The 18,256-nt window shown below is 39.1% G+C and overlaps 1 protein-coding gene across 2 annotated transcripts in view; it reads left to right on the top strand.

The window, feature by feature from the left end:
• Positions 1-18,256, top strand: part of PTPRN2 (protein tyrosine phosphatase receptor type N2) — a 683,390-nt gene that overhangs the window by 268,195 nt on the left and 396,939 nt on the right. For both annotated transcript variants that reach the window (XM_074831707.1, XM_074831706.1), the window contains exon 9: positions 603-976. In XM_074831707.1, coding sequence (XP_074687808.1) covers positions 603-976 — 374 coding nt within the window. The remainder of the gene's footprint in view (positions 1-602; positions 977-18,256) is intronic.

Below are 18,256 nucleotides of genomic sequence, written 5' to 3'. Positions count from 1 at the left end.
ACAGGGTTTTTTCTGTGATCATAAGTTTAGCTTAATAGATCACTCAAAGTTCGTGACAATTTCCAGAGATGAATATAATATAATTCTGTTCCCTTTCCTGTGTTATGACTTGCGAGACCCAAGAGGTATGCATGTTTCCAGTCCCGACACTTAGGCATATTGATGGATATTTCTATTATTTCTCCTTTTCATTAATTTATTTGATAACAGTTTTATCCTCATCAGTACTTAAACACATAGACACATAAAAATGAACACTATGAAAATATCATCAGCATTTTCTTCTAGGTGTTCAAGACAGAAAAGGCTATATAGATTCTGTGATATTTGAAGAATGTAACTGTTAACTATAGAATTTCTTTGCCCTTATTAAAACTATTGAAAAATGCAGTGGCATAATTTAATATTCTTTTATTAGCAATCAATAAACATTATGTTCTTACATAGTCTGGCAGCATATAGAAATTAAGAAAATGACCATGTGACATTTGTATGAATAGACGCTACCATATCAATAAGAGTTTGAAGGATTATATCCAGGTTTGGTTCAGTATAACATTCCTGTGTTTAGTTTTAAAAATACTAATGTTCTTTTAATACAGGAGGATGCTGCAAAACTAGTTAACTTCTTGAATGAGGATACATTACCTGAAAATATGCCTAAAGACCTTCTACCTGAAGAATCTACTAAGACAGAAACCAAGAAATTTGAAGACTCTGACTCTTCTTCCTCAGAAGAAATAAATGCTGGTATGGAAAATGTAAAAAGTGAGACTTTCTCAAGGGAACTGACAACTGCAAAGAACAGTGAATCTGACTCCAAAGACCCGAGTGAGACCCGCTACTGGATTAAGAATGCTTTAATGCAGGATGGAAACTCCTATGAAGAGTCTCAGAAAAATATGGGGCAAGGCTTACAACTTGAAGTGAAGTCTTCCGAGGAGAAAGAATACGGCTATATTGTAACAGTGAAAGAGTAAGTATAGCAACTAATTTGAATGGCATTTTTGACTGAAGAAAAGATAAAGTAATTGCACCTAATGAAATATGAATGTACAAGAGGAAAATGCCACAGGCTTGATTTTTAATACATCTGAGACTGTTTGGAACCTGTTCAGTACTTTGATGAAAATACAAGAAAACAGTTCCATTCTCTTACAGTTGCCTTTCGTCCAGTGTGGAAGATATGTAGTTTGAGGTCTTTTGCTTAGACCTCTTTCTATCTTCTCATGTTCTAGTGACCTTCCAATATGTCAGTAAGTGTGCTTATGGTTAGCATGTGGGCTTTGAATATTTGACTTGAAAGTAGCCTAAATATCAATGCCTGAGTCATTCTTTCAAAAAATGACACATAAAAATAAAGCACAATATGTTCTCTGTGGTTTCATTTTGATCTGAAAATAACACATATAGGAATCCAAACTTCATATATACAGCTAATTTAGGAAGAAAGACCTAATGATTTTAGGTCATGTCACTAATGAATTTGACATTTAATACTATACTTTCAACAGACAGCTTTTTCCCCCTAGTGATACATAGTTTATTACAGGAACATTTTGGAGTTTAGAATGATGTGGGCACTTTTACATCCTTTTCCCCACTGTGAGAACAATTTTATATTTGGTTAGTGATCCCAACTCACCTTCTGTGAGAAATTAAAAATTTCTAGGATGGGCTTACAACTCTCTGCCCAGTATTAAAGAGAAACCGAGACAGAAACTTCTGTAACATGGATTAATACTTTTGACTGTCTCAAACTTATTAATGGGATCGAAGGCAATAGGATTGTGGAGGATTCTTGTTTTTACCACACTGTGTTGCTTTGAAATGCATGTGACTGGGTATCAGAGGCAGCTGCTTGTTTGCCTTCTCCCAGGGACTACGCTTGAGAAAGACTGGAATCATGAAGAAAGGATACCATTTGGGGGGAAGAGATTTTATACAGTGCATGGAAGGACAGGCAGAAGAGAGGAGAGTGAAAGCTGAGGCTCGACAGCCTGCAAACGTCAGAGAGAGAGACTTCTCAAAAAGTAGGGAAAAAACTCATTCCTTGGAGATAATGGAAGGAATATATTTCACAAGGATTCAGAGGTTACCCTGCAGAAAATAAGTTACTTAAAATGCAATGAGTTAAATGAAACTACTTCAGATGGTTTGAATAAAAAATATGTTTATCAAAACAATTTTAGTTTTTAATGGTAACTAGCTCATTACACAAAGCAAGTACTATCTGTATTCAGAAAACTGATAACTCTTCACTACATTCTTAGAACTTTGAGTACAACTAGATGTCATCATCTCTAAAGTCAACATAGAGGAAAAGAGAATAAGCTTTCATGCTTTTTTTTTTCAGTTCCTAGTCTAGAAGGAGTTAATTATTAAAGAGAATTAGCTGATTGAGTTGAACTAAAGAAAAATTCCTTTTGTACCAGGATTATGTTGCATTCAATCTGCATCAAACAGATTTTGATTCAGGGTTCTTAGGCAGTGACTTATAACTCATCAGTGATTTGATCATACTCAGCATTTCAACTCCAAAATATGCTGGTTTTATTTTGGTTCTTGTTGTTAAACTTGTTTGTTTTGAATAAGTCTATCTGAAATGTAAGAGTAGAATGAAAACCCCATATTTTGCAAAACAAAATTTATATATTCTGGAATTTTATAAGAATAACAAAACCTGTACAGAAAATTCCATATGCTAAAAATGGACTTGTCCACTCTGCAGGAACAGTGAAGTACCTTCTACAGCAGTTGAGAGATCTGTTATGTACTAGTATTTCCCACAAACATTTCTTTAGTACGTAGCCTTTCTTTAGTGGCCTTAGAGAACAACTGGATCAGTTTCAGTAAGGACTTGTTTTTATGATGTTGCTGTAATTGTACTTTTTCTTGGGTGAAAGAGGGTAGAGAAAGGGATGTTTGTTAACTATCACTGCAAAGAAGAGAAATTTTAATGTCCTTTTAAGGAACATTACTTTAGTAAGCTTCCTGTATCATTAAGTTTTTGTACTGAAAATCTTATTGGCTGTAAATAAATAGTAACTCTTATTGCAGTAAATAAATAGTGTTAATAAATGGCTTAGGTGTCTGCTACACATTTATTTAGAAGTGTACTTGCATGTTGTATTCATATAGTGAAGTAAAGGGGCTGGAACTACTCCTAGTCAGATCTTTAATCTATGTCAGTCTAAAATTATTCCTGTTTGAGAGGTGATTGTAGTCTGTAAGTATTCAGGAAATTGATTTCACAACTGATCTTTGATATTTTATGTTTGGAATCAATGATCTTGAAGATTTTTTCCAACCTAAATGATTCTATCATTCTATGATTCTATGATTTTCTGTCTAGATATTTATGCTTTTTTAAAGTTCTCTATTTTAAATAGAGACAAAGCTGGAGCTAGCAGTAGTCATGAAATATATCTTCCTAACAGCCTGAGCATTAGACAAATTTGTATGTGAGGTATCTTTCTTGCAGCAATTAATTTAAGATTATAAACCTAAAATTATGATTTAGGTGGGGTTTTTTTAATGCACTCTTAACTTGTGCACACAAAATGAAATGCCAAAATATAATGAGAGGCACTTATTTGTTTTCCAATACTACATCTTTGTATGGTTTTCTTCTTCCTCCATAAAACAATAGGTCATAGTTTCAATCCATCGATTTTTACTGGCTATGATTTTTTTTGAACAGCGAAACTTTATTTTTACAGCTGAAACAGTGGTCTTTTGGTGAGAAAGGGAAGTAGTCCAACATATTTGTACACTGCAGATAATAGCTTAAGTTCTTTTCACCTTCTGATCTGAAAATGAAACTGAAAAGATTATACTCGGTGGTATAGTTGACAGATGTCAGGGGTGATCCATTCACTGTTAGATTCTCAGGCTTCCATGGCTTTGCAAGTGTGATCCAAGGAGATATTAAGACTGCTTCGGTGAACTCCTAAAATGCCAGCTTTTAATTTTGCCACAAAGCAAAGATAAACATTTCCATGTAATACTTGAAGAAAAGATTTGTGATAGTTTAAAGACTTGTCAAAGCGGCAGTCTGATTGTCAATGGCAAGAACAATAGGTCACTCCTGCTGTGTTTGTTGAGTGACCTTTCAGATGGTTGGAGCAGTGCAATCCATACCAATCCATAATATCCATCAGTGCTAAGCTTCGGAATGAATTGACAGTTTCAGTGTAGAAAATTGTCCAGCAAATCCTCCACTGTGCTGCTTCAGCTTTTTATTATGCTGAGAAACCAATCAAATTGGCTGATTTACTTTGTTTACTCCGTTCTCCTTCAAAAAATTGGCATTCTGTCACTAGGATTTGTTTGAACAGGTTTGTTTCTTTCTCAGTGTAACTGCTTTGAACTGTTTCTACTAATTGTAGCTCTGAAATTCTGAAGTAATCTTATAAAACAAAGTTATCTACAGGATGTTATTTTCATTCGTATGCTACTTTGGCCATAGTTACAAAATACCTCTCCATTTTAGTGGGGCTACATCAGTGTGAGCTCTCAAATCAGAGAAGTCTTTGCCTTTGGACAAAAGAACTCTTCATATTTTCTGAAATTCTAGTTCTTTGAGTATGGAAAACTTTTTTGGGGGTTGGAAAAAATACCAGCACTCCCATTTGTCTGGCAGGATATGCTGTAAACTGAGGGCCAGGATCCCACAATCAAAACATTTAAACAATGTTTAGCCTCCTGAGTCTCTCATAAGGAAACCCAAGCCTGACTTTCCAGAACGTGTAGTTCTTATCACCTCCAGTAAAACTAAATGCAAGCTGCTGCATGCTCAGCAGTTTAAATAGTCAAGCTGGTGTGCGATTTCTTAAATATGAGATTGAGTAGTTAGGCTTAAATGCACTAAGAAAAATCCTAATATGAGAGTAGAAAGTTCATCTCTTTTCACTGCTTATCACAGTCTTCCAAGCTTCAAAGTCAAGTCATGCTTCTCTGAAGCTGTGCTTGGACACCCAATGCAGAGGAACCTGTCCTGTTTTGTGATTTGTCAGAATGCATGTGCTTGAAGTTTTTCATATAAATATGAGATCACAGGCAACTCATGGCAGCTCAGTTAGCTTGTGAGGCAACTTCTGGCATTGTTGTATTAATCAATTCCTGGATATTTCGTGTTTTGTCATATGTTAACTCTCCATTCCAGACTGTCTATGTAAAATTATATAGGCTGTAAATCTGTTCACAACATGTTAAGTTACTTGGATCATACATGCATTTCTACGTATTTAATTTGAGGTAGCTGGTATTCTACTCAGATCCTGTGAAAAAGCTGAAAATGGATCTTGTGTTCATAGTATAAAATTGCTATGGAATATGATTAGTCTGACCCGTTTAACGTGCTGAAGGGTTAGGTTAATTCCAAGTGCTTGATATTATTTCTCCACCTTTACAAAGGTGATAAATGATAGTGCTTTGCGTATAATGATTACTTTCTGCGGGATGGTGTTCGGGTTAGGACCCTGAAGCTGGGTTGTACAGAACTCTCGGTTTATTCCCCAAGCTTTCTGTTTTCCTAGACAAGTCATTAAAGAATTGTATTTTTATGATCTTCCTTATTTGTTTCCCTTACCAGGTTAAAATATTTAGTGCATTTTAATTGCATTTAAAATGAAATTTAAAATAAATAGGAGGAAATTAATCACGATGTCTACAGCAAAGAAACAGGGCTGATAGGTTTTGCTGTTCTTTGTTACTGGAAGGTCTTGATGTTTCTTAGAAGCTGAGCTTTTTTATTCCATGAGGTTTTTCATCTCCTTTTTAGAAAATAATAACAAAATGTTCTTGTTCTTTAATATATATATACAAACAGAAACACTGATTTGACCTTCTCTGCATATCTCAATGTTCTCCTTGAAGTTGTTATTCTACCTGCGAGTGCACTTTATCAAGGGAAAAAGATTTGTCCATATTCTTCACTTAACTTCTACATCTAGCTTTAAAAATCAGAAAAAATCATAAATATACGTAAACCAGAAAACTCTTGCTTCTTAAGTCTGTTAAAATCAGCAAGGGACAGCATTGCTCACATTGAAAAGGAAGTTAAATGTAAAATTTTTATCCCTCACTTTGTCACTTTCCCTAGCAGTCTCTACCCTTGTATAAATAAGTTCCATAAATGTCCATCATTGATTTTAAAGCCAAAAGTTTTGCTTCTGATAACATAGCTTGAGCCCTTACCTAAATAATACAGATGGAAAATACTTGCCTATGAATTTATCCAGTAGAGACAATTCTGTCATTGTGTCTCAGCACCATAACTGGTGGAAAGACGTAAATCTAGAATCTTTCTTGGCTAACTCTTCACATGTAATTATTCATACTCCTAGAGTTATCTAGACATAAAATAATTTTTTCCCTCTTTAATCTTCCAGTTTCCTTGTGATACTTAGAAAGTGACAGAGATCATACCCCCCCCATTACTGCTTCACCGCCTTAATTCTGATATCATATATTCCCATAGGAGAATGCTTCTTATTCGTGCACAAGAAAATAATAGAAAAACAGTAGTTACTGTAGCTTTGCTATAGAGAGCAATAAATACCGACTTTTTTTTTTTTTCAATATGAGTTCAGCTTTGAATATTTTTAATTTCTTATCTGTTGTACGTGCAGAGATAAGATGATAGTCTGTTCTACTTCTGTTGCCCTTAGCAAAAGCTAGTGCTTCCAGAATTTGTTGAAATGTATTACCCTGGAACATGATTCTCACCTGATGATGTAGATCACTTTATAAGAGGAGTGCTTCCAGAGGTCCATCTTTCCCTCCTCTTAGGGCTTTACTTCTGCAGATATTTTCCTCTGCTTTCTAGTGGGACCAGTTCTGCATTTTTACCTGTAGAGGAACATCCAGAGCAAAATTTTGAATTGATGTAGCTGGTGACCACTAACAACAATAATGGCAAGGAATCACTCTGGTCTCTTGAGTCAATGAAATGTAACAGGTAACTGTAGGAGTGCGCCTGGAATCCCCAGCAGTGCTACAAGGACCAGCTCACATTTTTATCTCTCCGCTTAGCTGAACAGATATGGCTGTTGGCCTAGTTTCCCAGAACAGACATTCCCAGACACTCCCACTTCTGTCTTTCTATGCCTTCTGTGCCGCATTAGCATCCCTTGTTCGGTTGTCACACATCCTCTCTTTCGGAAGGGGAGCCGGTGCAGGTACTCCCCAACCTCTCTGTGAGCAGGTTCAGGTTACTCTGCTGACCTCAGGCTATAGACCTTTAATCACTGTGGCAGCACGTTACATATCCCCGAACTAGGGATGAGGCTGTGAGCTGTGCTTTGTTTTTATAAACACTGAAACCCTGAGATGCTGCAGTATCTCACAACACCATATGGTCAATACTTTTAGTGTATCACAGAGTTTTTTGGGTAATTATCATGTACTTCATTATAAAAGCTTTTGAAATAAGTGAGAAGTAGAAAGCCAAAGATCAGGATTCTTGGGAATGCAGCAAATTGAATCATAATGCAGTCTATTACTTACCAGTACTTTTTCATTAGTGCTGTTGTGCTCAATCCTGGGAAGCTCAGATGTAAAAATGCAATAATTTAATTTTCATGCCTGAAATTTTTTTTTTAATTTCTTATCTCAGATACTGTGTACAAAATGCAAACACCTGACAACCAAGAATTAGAATGAAGTAATTTTAATCTCAATCTAAATCATTTTTATTTCATGAAAATGAAGTTTGATAAGTATAAAATCAGTTAGGTCTAATTCAGAATACAGAAAATAAATCAAAACAGAGAAAATAATTGAATTTTTCTTTCAAGTAGATATTCTGCTTTCCACTGACCCTTGTTTGAAGAAGGTATGACACAATCAAAAGACTAGGTATATCTGCTGTAGAAGTAAAGTTAGAGTTAATTTCTTAATAATGTGGCAAAGATTTTTATAAAAAATCAGTTTTAAAATCTTTAAAGTTTGCATCTCTTACAGAAATTTTCATATTTCTTTAACTTCTGTTTTTGGACACTCCATTGTTGGATATTCTTTGCCATTTTTAATTTAAACCATTTGCATTATAAATTGGTCTGGGCTTTAAGCTGCCTTTGAAGGCAGAGGGAAGATATGAAGGAAGGGAAAGAATGAAAAGTTGGAAGTGCATTAAAATGTGTATCATCAGTTGTCCTCAATGTCATTTATTAATTACTTCTATGAAGGAGTAATTTAATATGAAAGAACAATTTTGCATTTTCACGTCTTTTTTGCATCAGAGATTCAGGGTTCATGACAAGTGAACTCCAGCACTGTTTCTAACAGCTTAAAATGCATTAGGGAGTACTTTGGTGGGGTCCATTTCAGCCTTAGAAAGGAGGACATCACAATTATGGCACAGATTATTGCCATTATATTCCATGCTCTGCCAGCAACAAAGCACCTGTATGAATTTCTTGCTATTAACACAGCTGGAGGTAGTGCGTGTTTGAAGTAATGCAAGTACAGGCTGGCACGGTGTCACGCTTCCATTATAACTCTAGAGAGTTGATCCTTCTCGACTTCTCTATCACTCTCATGTTTCCGTGATGCCGTTATCTCCTCTGACCTTCATAGCCTGACCACTGCCATTGATTTTTAGCAAGTGTCATTTGTGTTACAAATTGGCCTGGACTTGAATCTGTCTGTAGTAAGAGGTTTAAATTCACACTTACTTGTGGTGGGAAAAGAGGGAAAAAATTACAGAAAGTGGGAATTTGCTGAGCTGTCAAAACAGAAATAAGCTTAAAAAGGTTTTATGGCTAATAAAACCTTTGAGGAAACAAGCATAGTAAAACAGAACTGCTGCCCAATGCAATAAAATTGCAGTGTCCTTAAAATGATTACGATACAGTGCTGTGAAGTCAGGCAGCTCTCAAACAATCCAGTGTGTAGTTCTGTGCTCAGAAGTTACTTTGTTGCTTTCATGAATCCTGAATAAATGTGAACCATTTACAAAATTAATCATTATTTAACTAAATTTAAGGCACAGAATGCATTCAAACCAAATTGAATCCATTTAGTGCTGAAATACATTCCTTCTCTAAGTCTCTACCGGAGATGTGTTTCAAGATATATGAAACTACACTGTAACACGGACAAAAGACTCAAACTCAGGCAGACAAGGAAGGCTGTTTTAACACCATGGACTTGAAGCATCAGTGCCCAGGACTTTCATTATAGATTATCAGATGAGTTACTCTCAGGGGCACTTCCAGACAAGAGAAATAAATACAATTTTGGTGTCTAAATGTTTTTTTAGGCTTGGTAGACTCAGAAAGAATTTAATGGCAACACTATAAATTACTTTGATGTTAGAACGCTCCCAGCAGTCCTTGCTATGCCACTTACCTCCTCTGTGACCTGGAGGAAACCCCTCTAATGTCTCAGTTTCTTCTCCATTGTATGGATAATATGCATCTTTCTTGTGATGAGGGAGACTTCCTTTGCATCTAGAAAAAGAGAAGTAGGAGTTGAAGAAGGCTGGATTCAATAGCTTTATACTGGTGGTTGCCAACCTGATGAGAATGGGAGAGTCATGTCACTGTGTTGCCATGTCTTCTCTGACATGCTGTGTGTTACCTAAGGTGGCAGAAGCACTCCTTCCATGGGACATGTGTTGATGACACCATACACCATTTATTGCCTCCTCAGACAAATGTGACATAATTTCTCTGCATTGCAGGGTGTGTGGCTCAGATATTGGTAGCTAGCAGGTAAATCAGCCAGGTTTGGTAAGTGACCTTTCAGGTCAGAGAATAGTGGTGTGCTAGAAAGTGCCATGAAGCCAGTTCCCAGGAGATAAGAGTCAGTGGAAGAGAGGAATGAAAAATCTCTTGAGGAACCTTGGTAAAGCTAAATCTGTTTATTGTGATGGCATCAGCAGCTCTTCCATAGTTCAGTTACTACTGAAATTTGCACACAAAATGGTTCACATCCTTCTATTTCATACTTCAGTAGCTGAGTTTCCCATTATGTTGCTTGTTAAAATATTTACTAATCTTAGCAGGAAAAAAAAAAAAAAGAGGAATAAAAAGAGAAAAGCAACTAAAAAATAAACTGTGTCCTTAAAATAAAACCTTTCCTAGTATTGTTTTCAACTTCTCTGAGATGGAGAAGTGCTGTGACCAGCCACATCAGTGCTAAGCTACTGTTCACATTTTAAGTCTTGGCTATTTATATCTGAAGGCCACCGAGCCTCAACCTACAGGAGGCAGTGCCAGGGACCCTCTCTTCTACTTTGTGGCAGCACCAACCTGGAAGACCCTCAGGAGTGAAGCACCTTCTGATATACATCAGACTCTCCTGGAGAAAAGATGCTGTTGCAGCAAAACCGCAAGTTGTACCTACCCTTCAAATCAACAGGAGATAAATGAGATGCTCTTCATACTGACTTTAAGGAGAGTGAGTCACAGAGCAAGGGCCAGGGTGTCACTGCAGATTAAGGACTGGTTATGCGATAGGAGGAAAGATTCATCCTGAACTGCTGCTTCTCAGCATGTAGAGATTAGTGGTATCCCATGGGCAAATTGTCTCTGTTAGGAAGAACTATGGAGGATTTAAAAAAATTCCAGATGGATTTAAATGCATGGAGGGATTAAGGAGCACAATGGTAGATGAATATGTGGACTGGAATAAGTGTGACAGAATAATAGACATTAAAAAAAATAGTCCTTTTTGGAAAAAAATTTAAAAAAAATAAAAGGTGTTCTTAAAACTAACCATAGTCTGGGCTCTGAGGCTGTGGAAAATTTTGAAGAAAAGATTTGCTGTGTTTAGATACATGAATTCTGCCCTTGGTATGGTGGCACATATTTTCAGACTTGAAAATTTAAAAGGTGACATGCAAATCCTGACGTTGGTGGCCCATTTCCCTGCTGCGTATTTCTAAAACACAAACTAGTCTAATACATATCATTGAGGTCAAGAGTTCAACAGGAGATTTTTAAAAAAGAGAGATTTTTATACATAATGAGTATATACATAATCACATTAACTAATTGTAGAATTATACCATAATCTTTATTTCTTTTCAGAAGGAATACTCTTGCTGCAGGGTATAAGGCAAGAGGGATTGATTTCTGATCTCTGATATCTGTTCTTTTCCGAGGCTGCAGTGCAGTGAGTTCACATGGAAACAGAGTGCATGGCTGAGAATATCATCCCAGTCTGGAAACACGAGGTTCATGTGTTTCGTGATGTTCATGTAAGGATAAAATGGTACCATTTTTGTATCTGACTACTGGAGCCAGATACTGAATCAGTTGGAATCTGGTCTTTTAATGTATAATATTTTCATTTATTTGGTCAGGTGTCTCTAGTACTCCTGGGATAAATTATAAGTGTTTTGCTGCTTTTCAACTGGGCTTTGGGCAACTGCCTGAGTACTGGCAATTTCATAGCAACCCTCACACCTTTTAAGTTTTACCTCAGGGAATTGAGGCCAATGTTGAATACTGTTACTGGACAACTTTTTTAACATCTTTCTTTCTTGATTTTTAACAGTGTGAACACAACAGTGCCCAAGAGGAAAAAAAAATAACTAATGGTTTCTGTCTGATACAGCATTGTTTTTCCCAGGGTAGACTGCTCCTTAGGAAGTCCTTATAGAGATGTATCTCAGCTGACCACTTCTCTTGCCATCCTTCAGAACTTTTCCAGAATTATCTTGGACTTTATTTTATTTCGTCAGCCTTATTTTATTCTCTCCTCCATTTACTGCTGGTTTAAACAAATCAGGCAGTAACATGTCTGAGGTGGTTTTAAATAACCTCCAGTTGTGCTGGTGGCCGCTGCTGAGAACTGACTCAAGGTCTGGGGATAGTATGTTCTGCTGGGGATGTGCTCCCTTCAGCAATTGCACTTCTCACTCCTTCTTGATCCCAGCAACAGGAACTAGAAATTGCTTTCCAGCTCTTCACCCTTTTCTCTTGACAGCTTTTAGCAGGCAAAGCAGTCATAGATGGTATGTACCAGCCCCTTGCCCATGTAGGGGAAGTGCTCGAGTCCTGGCATTCAGGCTCCTCCACTTCTCTTTACCAAGCAGTGCACTGAGAGTGGAGATACAGTGTGAAAGGAATTAGGCCTGATACTGGCCCATGAACGTGGGTGGTTAAAAGTGATGAAGCTACTGTCACCTGTTCAAATAGATCCCCTCTACTGGATTTAATCTTTTGTATTTGTTAGAACAAATAATAAGCAGACAGTTCATGGCATATCTGTAAGTCATTTTAGAGAACCTCTGAAATACCTCCATAGACCTCAGACTCTCATCGCTCAGCCAGAGCCTTGTGACAAATATACCTGCTCTTCTCCAGGCATAGAGGGAGAATGGCAGCTTGTGCTGGAGCTGGCCAGGCTGCTTCTCTCAGCTTCCCATCATCAGGGAGTTTGCCTGCAGCCTAGTCAATGCCCATGCTGCTGCCAAATGGTTTTAGCGGCCAGAGAAAATTAGTGCTCAACATTATTCATCCTAAAGGTGGCCTCTTTTATTTGACTATCTAAATCATTCCATATGGTATTCCAGACCCATATTTCTGAACTTTGGGGTTTCTTTTAGGTCTAGCTTTTTATCTGCAGTACTAAGGAGACTGTGCTGCATGTTAAGAAAGTGATACTGTTATAGACTGTTGCCCTGTCAATGAGGGGAAGCCAGTTTAATGTCAATGCACAGAGACATTACTGAAAAATGGCCAGGTGGAACTTTCTTAAATAATTATTTTAAACTATGGAATGCATCTTTCTTAAAATTCAGTATTTAAAAAGACTAGAAAAAAAAATGTATCAAAGATCAGTACTAAAGAAAGAAAATCTTCAACATGAAAGAAGCTCCTGTGTGTGCCTACTAAGTGAACTGTTAAAAAATCTTAGATATAAACACTCAAAATAAATACAGAGGTAGGCAGGACCAACAAAATTATGTTTGTCAACTCAAGCCTCAGTTTACCTTCTAAAGTATCACCACTAGAAGACACTGATCTTTGGTAAACCCATCCAGGCAATTGTCAGACTAGGTCTTCTGGTAGATTATTTTTGTTAACATGTGAATCTGTGGGGTAAAGACCCAACTGAAAAAGAATCTCACAGTTCTAACTCAATGCTTTCGACTGCAGGGCATAATCTGCATGTACCTCTCATTGTTTAATAAAGTTGATTACTGAAATTAAATTCTTCAACAGATTTAGTCCATTCAGCTTCTATTTCCAAGTGCGTTGGGTATCTGTCTTGCTACCCATGTGGTTAATACCTTTTCCCTTTAAGGCACATTTCTAGGTTTAAAGCTTAAATGCAGTTATTTCAGAATTTAGGGTGAAAGCCAGACTGCCTCATTTAGGTGACAAACTTAGAGCTGCTGGATGTTGCACATTTTCCTCAAGGATGGGGTTGTCATCCCATTTGACATAATTGAGCTACCTGAGAGACAAATGAAGACATACCCACACGGGAAGGTTAGGCACCTCCTTTCCTCCACTGATTAGAAGGGACTTTTTGAGATTCCAGAAGACAGCCCAGACTGCAGGGTATGTCCCTGGTTCACTGAGACATGACAAACAAATAGGATATTCTGGGATCCAGTGTGTCTAGTGATCCTCTGCTGAAAGGTACCAGGTAGTATCTTCTGCCTGTCTTTTGCTTATTACTGCAAGGGTTAGAAACAAGAGATGGAAGAGTCTTACTGAAGTTAGTCTGAACAGTTTTAACTCCCACATTCTAGGGGAGTGCTCTGTGTACCAGCCCTGAGCGATAACACTGTGCATCATCCTCTTGATGGCCCAGAAGTTCATCTTCAGGCATAAAAGCAACAGCAGAAGATAGACAACATGTAATAGAGAACATGACTCTTGCAGCACTCAGGAGGAAGCAAGACTACTGGTCCAAACTTAGTTTTCAAGCACATGTACATTTTACATTAGTAAATATTGAAAGTGTTTTTAAAGTTAAACATTAGTCTAAATAAAAAAAGTCTCCTCCCCAAAAGTTCTAGGTGCTAAGTTCAGGTTCTGCCTTCCTCTGGTTGAGATGTGGATTCAATACTATTCAGGCTGGACACAGGTGTAGCCAAACTTTTCAACCTTCTCCAGGGGAAATAGGTGGAGTGGAGAAGCCCCTGTGCTTGAGTTTGGATAGCAAAAGGGAAGCTGTGTGTGAAAGTGGCATTCACCTCCCCAGAAAATGCACTTTCTGATACTGCTGGGACAACTGTAGTTGAGGTTAAGGGCCAATAAAGTGGATCTTGCTGTGGGAGTCTGCTATAGAACTCTCAAGCAAAGCAGTGAGGTGGATGAAGCTTTCTATAAACAGTTGGGAGAAATCTCATGTTCACTTGCCATTGTTCTTGTGGGGGACTTTAACCTCCTGGGTATCTGCTGGGATCACAACACAGCAGAGGGGGAACAATCCAGGAGGTTCCTGGAATGTGTGGAGGATAACTTCCTCATACAGCTGGTGAGTGAGCCAACTAGAGAAGGTGCCCTCCTGGATCTGCTTCTTGTGAACAGGGAAGAGCTTGTGCGGGAAGTAAAGGTTGGAGGTCATCTAGGGTGCAGTGATCATGAGATGATTGAGTTTTCAATCCTTGAAGAAACAAAGAGAGGAGTTATTAAAACTGCCACCTTAGACTTCCAGACGGCAAACTTTGACCTGTTCAAAAGACTGATTAACAAAATTGCTTGGGAGGCTGCCCTGAAGGATATGGGAGTCCAGGAAGGCTGGACATACTTCAAGAGAGAAGTCTTAAAGGCACAGGAGCAGTCTGTTCCCATGTGCCAAAAACCAAGCAGGTGGGGAAGGAGACCGGCCTGGCTAAACAGGGACCTTTGGCTGGATCTCAAGAACAAAAGGAGAATCTATGACCATTGGAAGAGGGGGCAGGTCTCTCATGAAGACTATGAAGATGTAGTGAAGCTATGCAGGGAGAACATTAGGAGAGACAAAGCGCAGCTAGAGCTCAACCTGGATACAGCTGTTAAGGATAATAAAAAATGTTTCTATAAATTCATTAACAACAAAAGGAGGATTAGGGAAAATCTCCCTCCTTTATTGGATGCAGAGGGAAACATAGTAACAAAGGATGAGGAAAAGGCTGAGGTGCTCAACGCCTACTTTGCCTCAGTCTTTAGCAGTGGAACTGGCTGCTCCCTGACACCCAGCCTCATGAGATGAGAGATGGGAAGGGGAAGCAGAATGAGGTCAGCACTATTAAAGAGGAAGTGGTCAGAGACCTGCTACACCACTTGGATGCACACAAGTCGGTGGGACCAGATGGGTTACACCCAAGGGTGCTGAAAGAGTTGGCAGATGTGCTCGCCAAGCCGCTTTCCATGACTTACCTGAAGTCATGGCTAACTGGGGAGGTCCCATTGGACTGGAGGGTGGCAAATATGACACCCATCTACAAGAGAGGCAGAAAGGAGGATCAGGGAAACTACAGGCCTGTCAGTCTGACCTCGGTGCCAGGGAAGGTCATGGAGCAGATCATCCTGAGTGCCATTACAAGTCATATAATAGACAACTAGGGGATCAGGCCTAGTCAGCATGGGTTTATGAAAGGCAGGTCCTGCCTGACAAACCTGATCTCCTTCTATGACAAAATGACCCGACTATTGGATCAGGGAAAAGCTGTGGATATTGTCTACCTGGATTTTCGAAAAGCATTCGACACAGTTCCCCGTAGAATTCTCATAGAAAAACTGGCTGCTCATGGCCTGGATGAGCGAACAGTCTGCTGGGTCAAGCACTGGCTGGATGGATGGTCCCAGAGAGTGGTGGTCAATGGAGCTAAATCCAGCTGGCGGCCGGTCACAAGTGGTGTTCCTCAGGGCTCAGTGTTGGGACCATTTCTGTTTAACATCTTTATTGATGATCTTGATAAGGACATAGAATGCATCATCAGTAAGTTCGCAGATGACACCAAGTTAAGCGGGAGTGTCGATCTGCATGAAGATAGGGAGGCACTACAGAGAGACTTGGATAGATTGGATTGGTGGGTGGGCCAACGTTAATGGGATGAGCTTCGACAGGGCCAAGTGCCAGGTCCTGCACTTGGGCCACAACAACCCCATGCATCGCTACAGGCTTGGGGAGGTGTGGCTGGAGAGCTGTCTGGAAGAAAAGGATCTGGGGGCTCTAATTGACAAGCAGCTGAACATGAGCCAGCAGTGTGCCCAGGTGGCCAAGAAAGCCAGCGGGATCCTGGCTTCTATTAGAAATAGTGTGACCAGCAGAAGTAGGAAGGTGATAGTCCCCCTGTACTCTGCACTGGTGAGGCCACACCTTGAGTATTGTGTCCAGTTTTGGGCACCTCAATATGAGAGGGATATCGAGGTGCTGGAGTGAGTGCAGAGGAGGGCAACAAAGCTGGTGAAGGGCCTGGAGAATAAATCCTATGAGGAGCGATTGAAGGAGCTGGGACTGTTCAGTTTGAGGAAGAGGCTGAGGGGAGACCTCATCACTCTCTACAACTACCTGAAAGGACATTGTAGAGAGGTTGGTGCTGGTCTCTTCTCACAGGTGATTAGTGACAGAATAAGGGGGAATGGCTTTAAACTCCAACAGGGGAGGATTAGACTGGACATTAGGAAAAAAATTTTCACAGAAAGAGTGGTCAGACAGTGGAATAGGCTACCCAGGGAGGTGGTGGAGTCACCATCCCTGGATGTGTTTAAGGGTCGTTTGGATGTGATGTTGGGGGATATGGTGTAGGGGAGAACTTTGTACAGCAGGGCTGATGGTTGGACTCGATGATCCCAAGGGTCTTTTCCAACCTGAGTGATTCTGTGAGCACTCAGGCAACTTTCAGGTCGTAGAGAAATGACTTGCAGTTTTAGTGAAGTGCTCAGCACTCTTAAAAATGGACAAACAGGCCTTCATTGCCTGTGTCCCGATTTAAGCAAATTTCAGGTGGATTGAACCCTACCTTACTTAAGATTTCACTGGGGATTAGACTGACATTTATGTTTAAGGAGTGCAATTCCCAATGCCAGTCCTATTTCTGTACTGTAGATTATTCTTCATTTTTGCAGAAAATGATTCAATTGAACTAATCTGACAGGGCTGACTGGATGTCCATTATAGTGCTGCATTACAATTGCTAAACAGAGTATTGGAAGGACACTAGGTACAGTCTGGTAAAGACAATACATAATTTGAATGATGGCACTAAGGGAGCATTTCAGAGTTCTGTAAGTGGGTTTCCGAAGACACTTGGCAATTGGGAGGAGAAAAAGCAAATGAGAGCAACTGTTTGCAAGACTGACATAACCTCAGCGTAACATTGAGCTACATGTTGCTCTTCTTGGGCTGGGAGCAGGCTTGGCAAAAGCTAGCAATCAAGCCATCTGTATAACTGGATCAGATTTTTCACTACCAAACTGGATCAGTTTATGAGGTTGTTTTGACAGGCATGTTGGGAAATACAGAACATATAGTTTTCATCATTGTTTACTTCTGTTTTTCCTCTTGTTCCCTCTGACATTGCCCACTGGCTTTTATTAGAGTTTGAGCTTCATTTAGCTCAGCATGCAGAGCTGGCCATGCTGCCAGTGCTGCTCCCTGCAGAACTCCTGTTCCTTCATTTACATGTTTCCTTCTTGTTCTTTAACCAGAAGGGGAAGCTTTGTACCTTGAATGCATAATCATTAGGTCCAGGTCAAAAATAGACGGTCCATTATTCAAAGTGGTTGTTCTCACTGATCAGATTTGTTGTTTATCTTGGGAATTTCTTGGAAATGTGGCATCCATTTGTAGCATTGTTCAAATAATTGTAGCATGAAGATGAACTGGTCTTGAGATCAGCATCCAATATTCAGCACTACTCTTTTGTTGGAGTGCTCTAATTGGCCATTTGTATGGCACATCTGGTGCATAAGACTCTTGCCTCCTACTCCATTTGCCCACAGCAGACATTTAGAAAGACTACTAACTCACCAGTGAGAGTGAAGTTATTTTCACCTGGATCCAGGTGCTCTAAATATGCTCTAAAATCAGCCAGATGTGCTCTAAAACCAGTCAGATCCCCTGTGCTGAAAAAGTTTGGAACAAAATTTTTGGTAGGGGAATGAGAGACGTTTTTATTTTAACTAAAAGTTAAAGTGGTATTCACTACTACAACATCTTCTCCATATTTGGTAGGGAGAAATATGTATAGCCTTTAGGGACAGCCAATAGTGCTGCTCTTTCTGTTCTGAGATCCAGAAGAGATGCAAGTCAAATAATAACAGACTTTTATATAACAATACTAGGCATCTGACAA

Source organism: Strix aluco, chromosome 1 (genome assembly GCF_031877795.1).
Source record: "Strix aluco isolate bStrAlu1 chromosome 1, bStrAlu1.hap1, whole genome shotgun sequence".
NCBI classification, from domain to species: Eukaryota; Metazoa; Chordata; class Aves; order Strigiformes; family Strigidae; genus Strix; species Strix aluco.
This window is presented reverse-complemented; position numbering and strand designations above follow the sequence as displayed.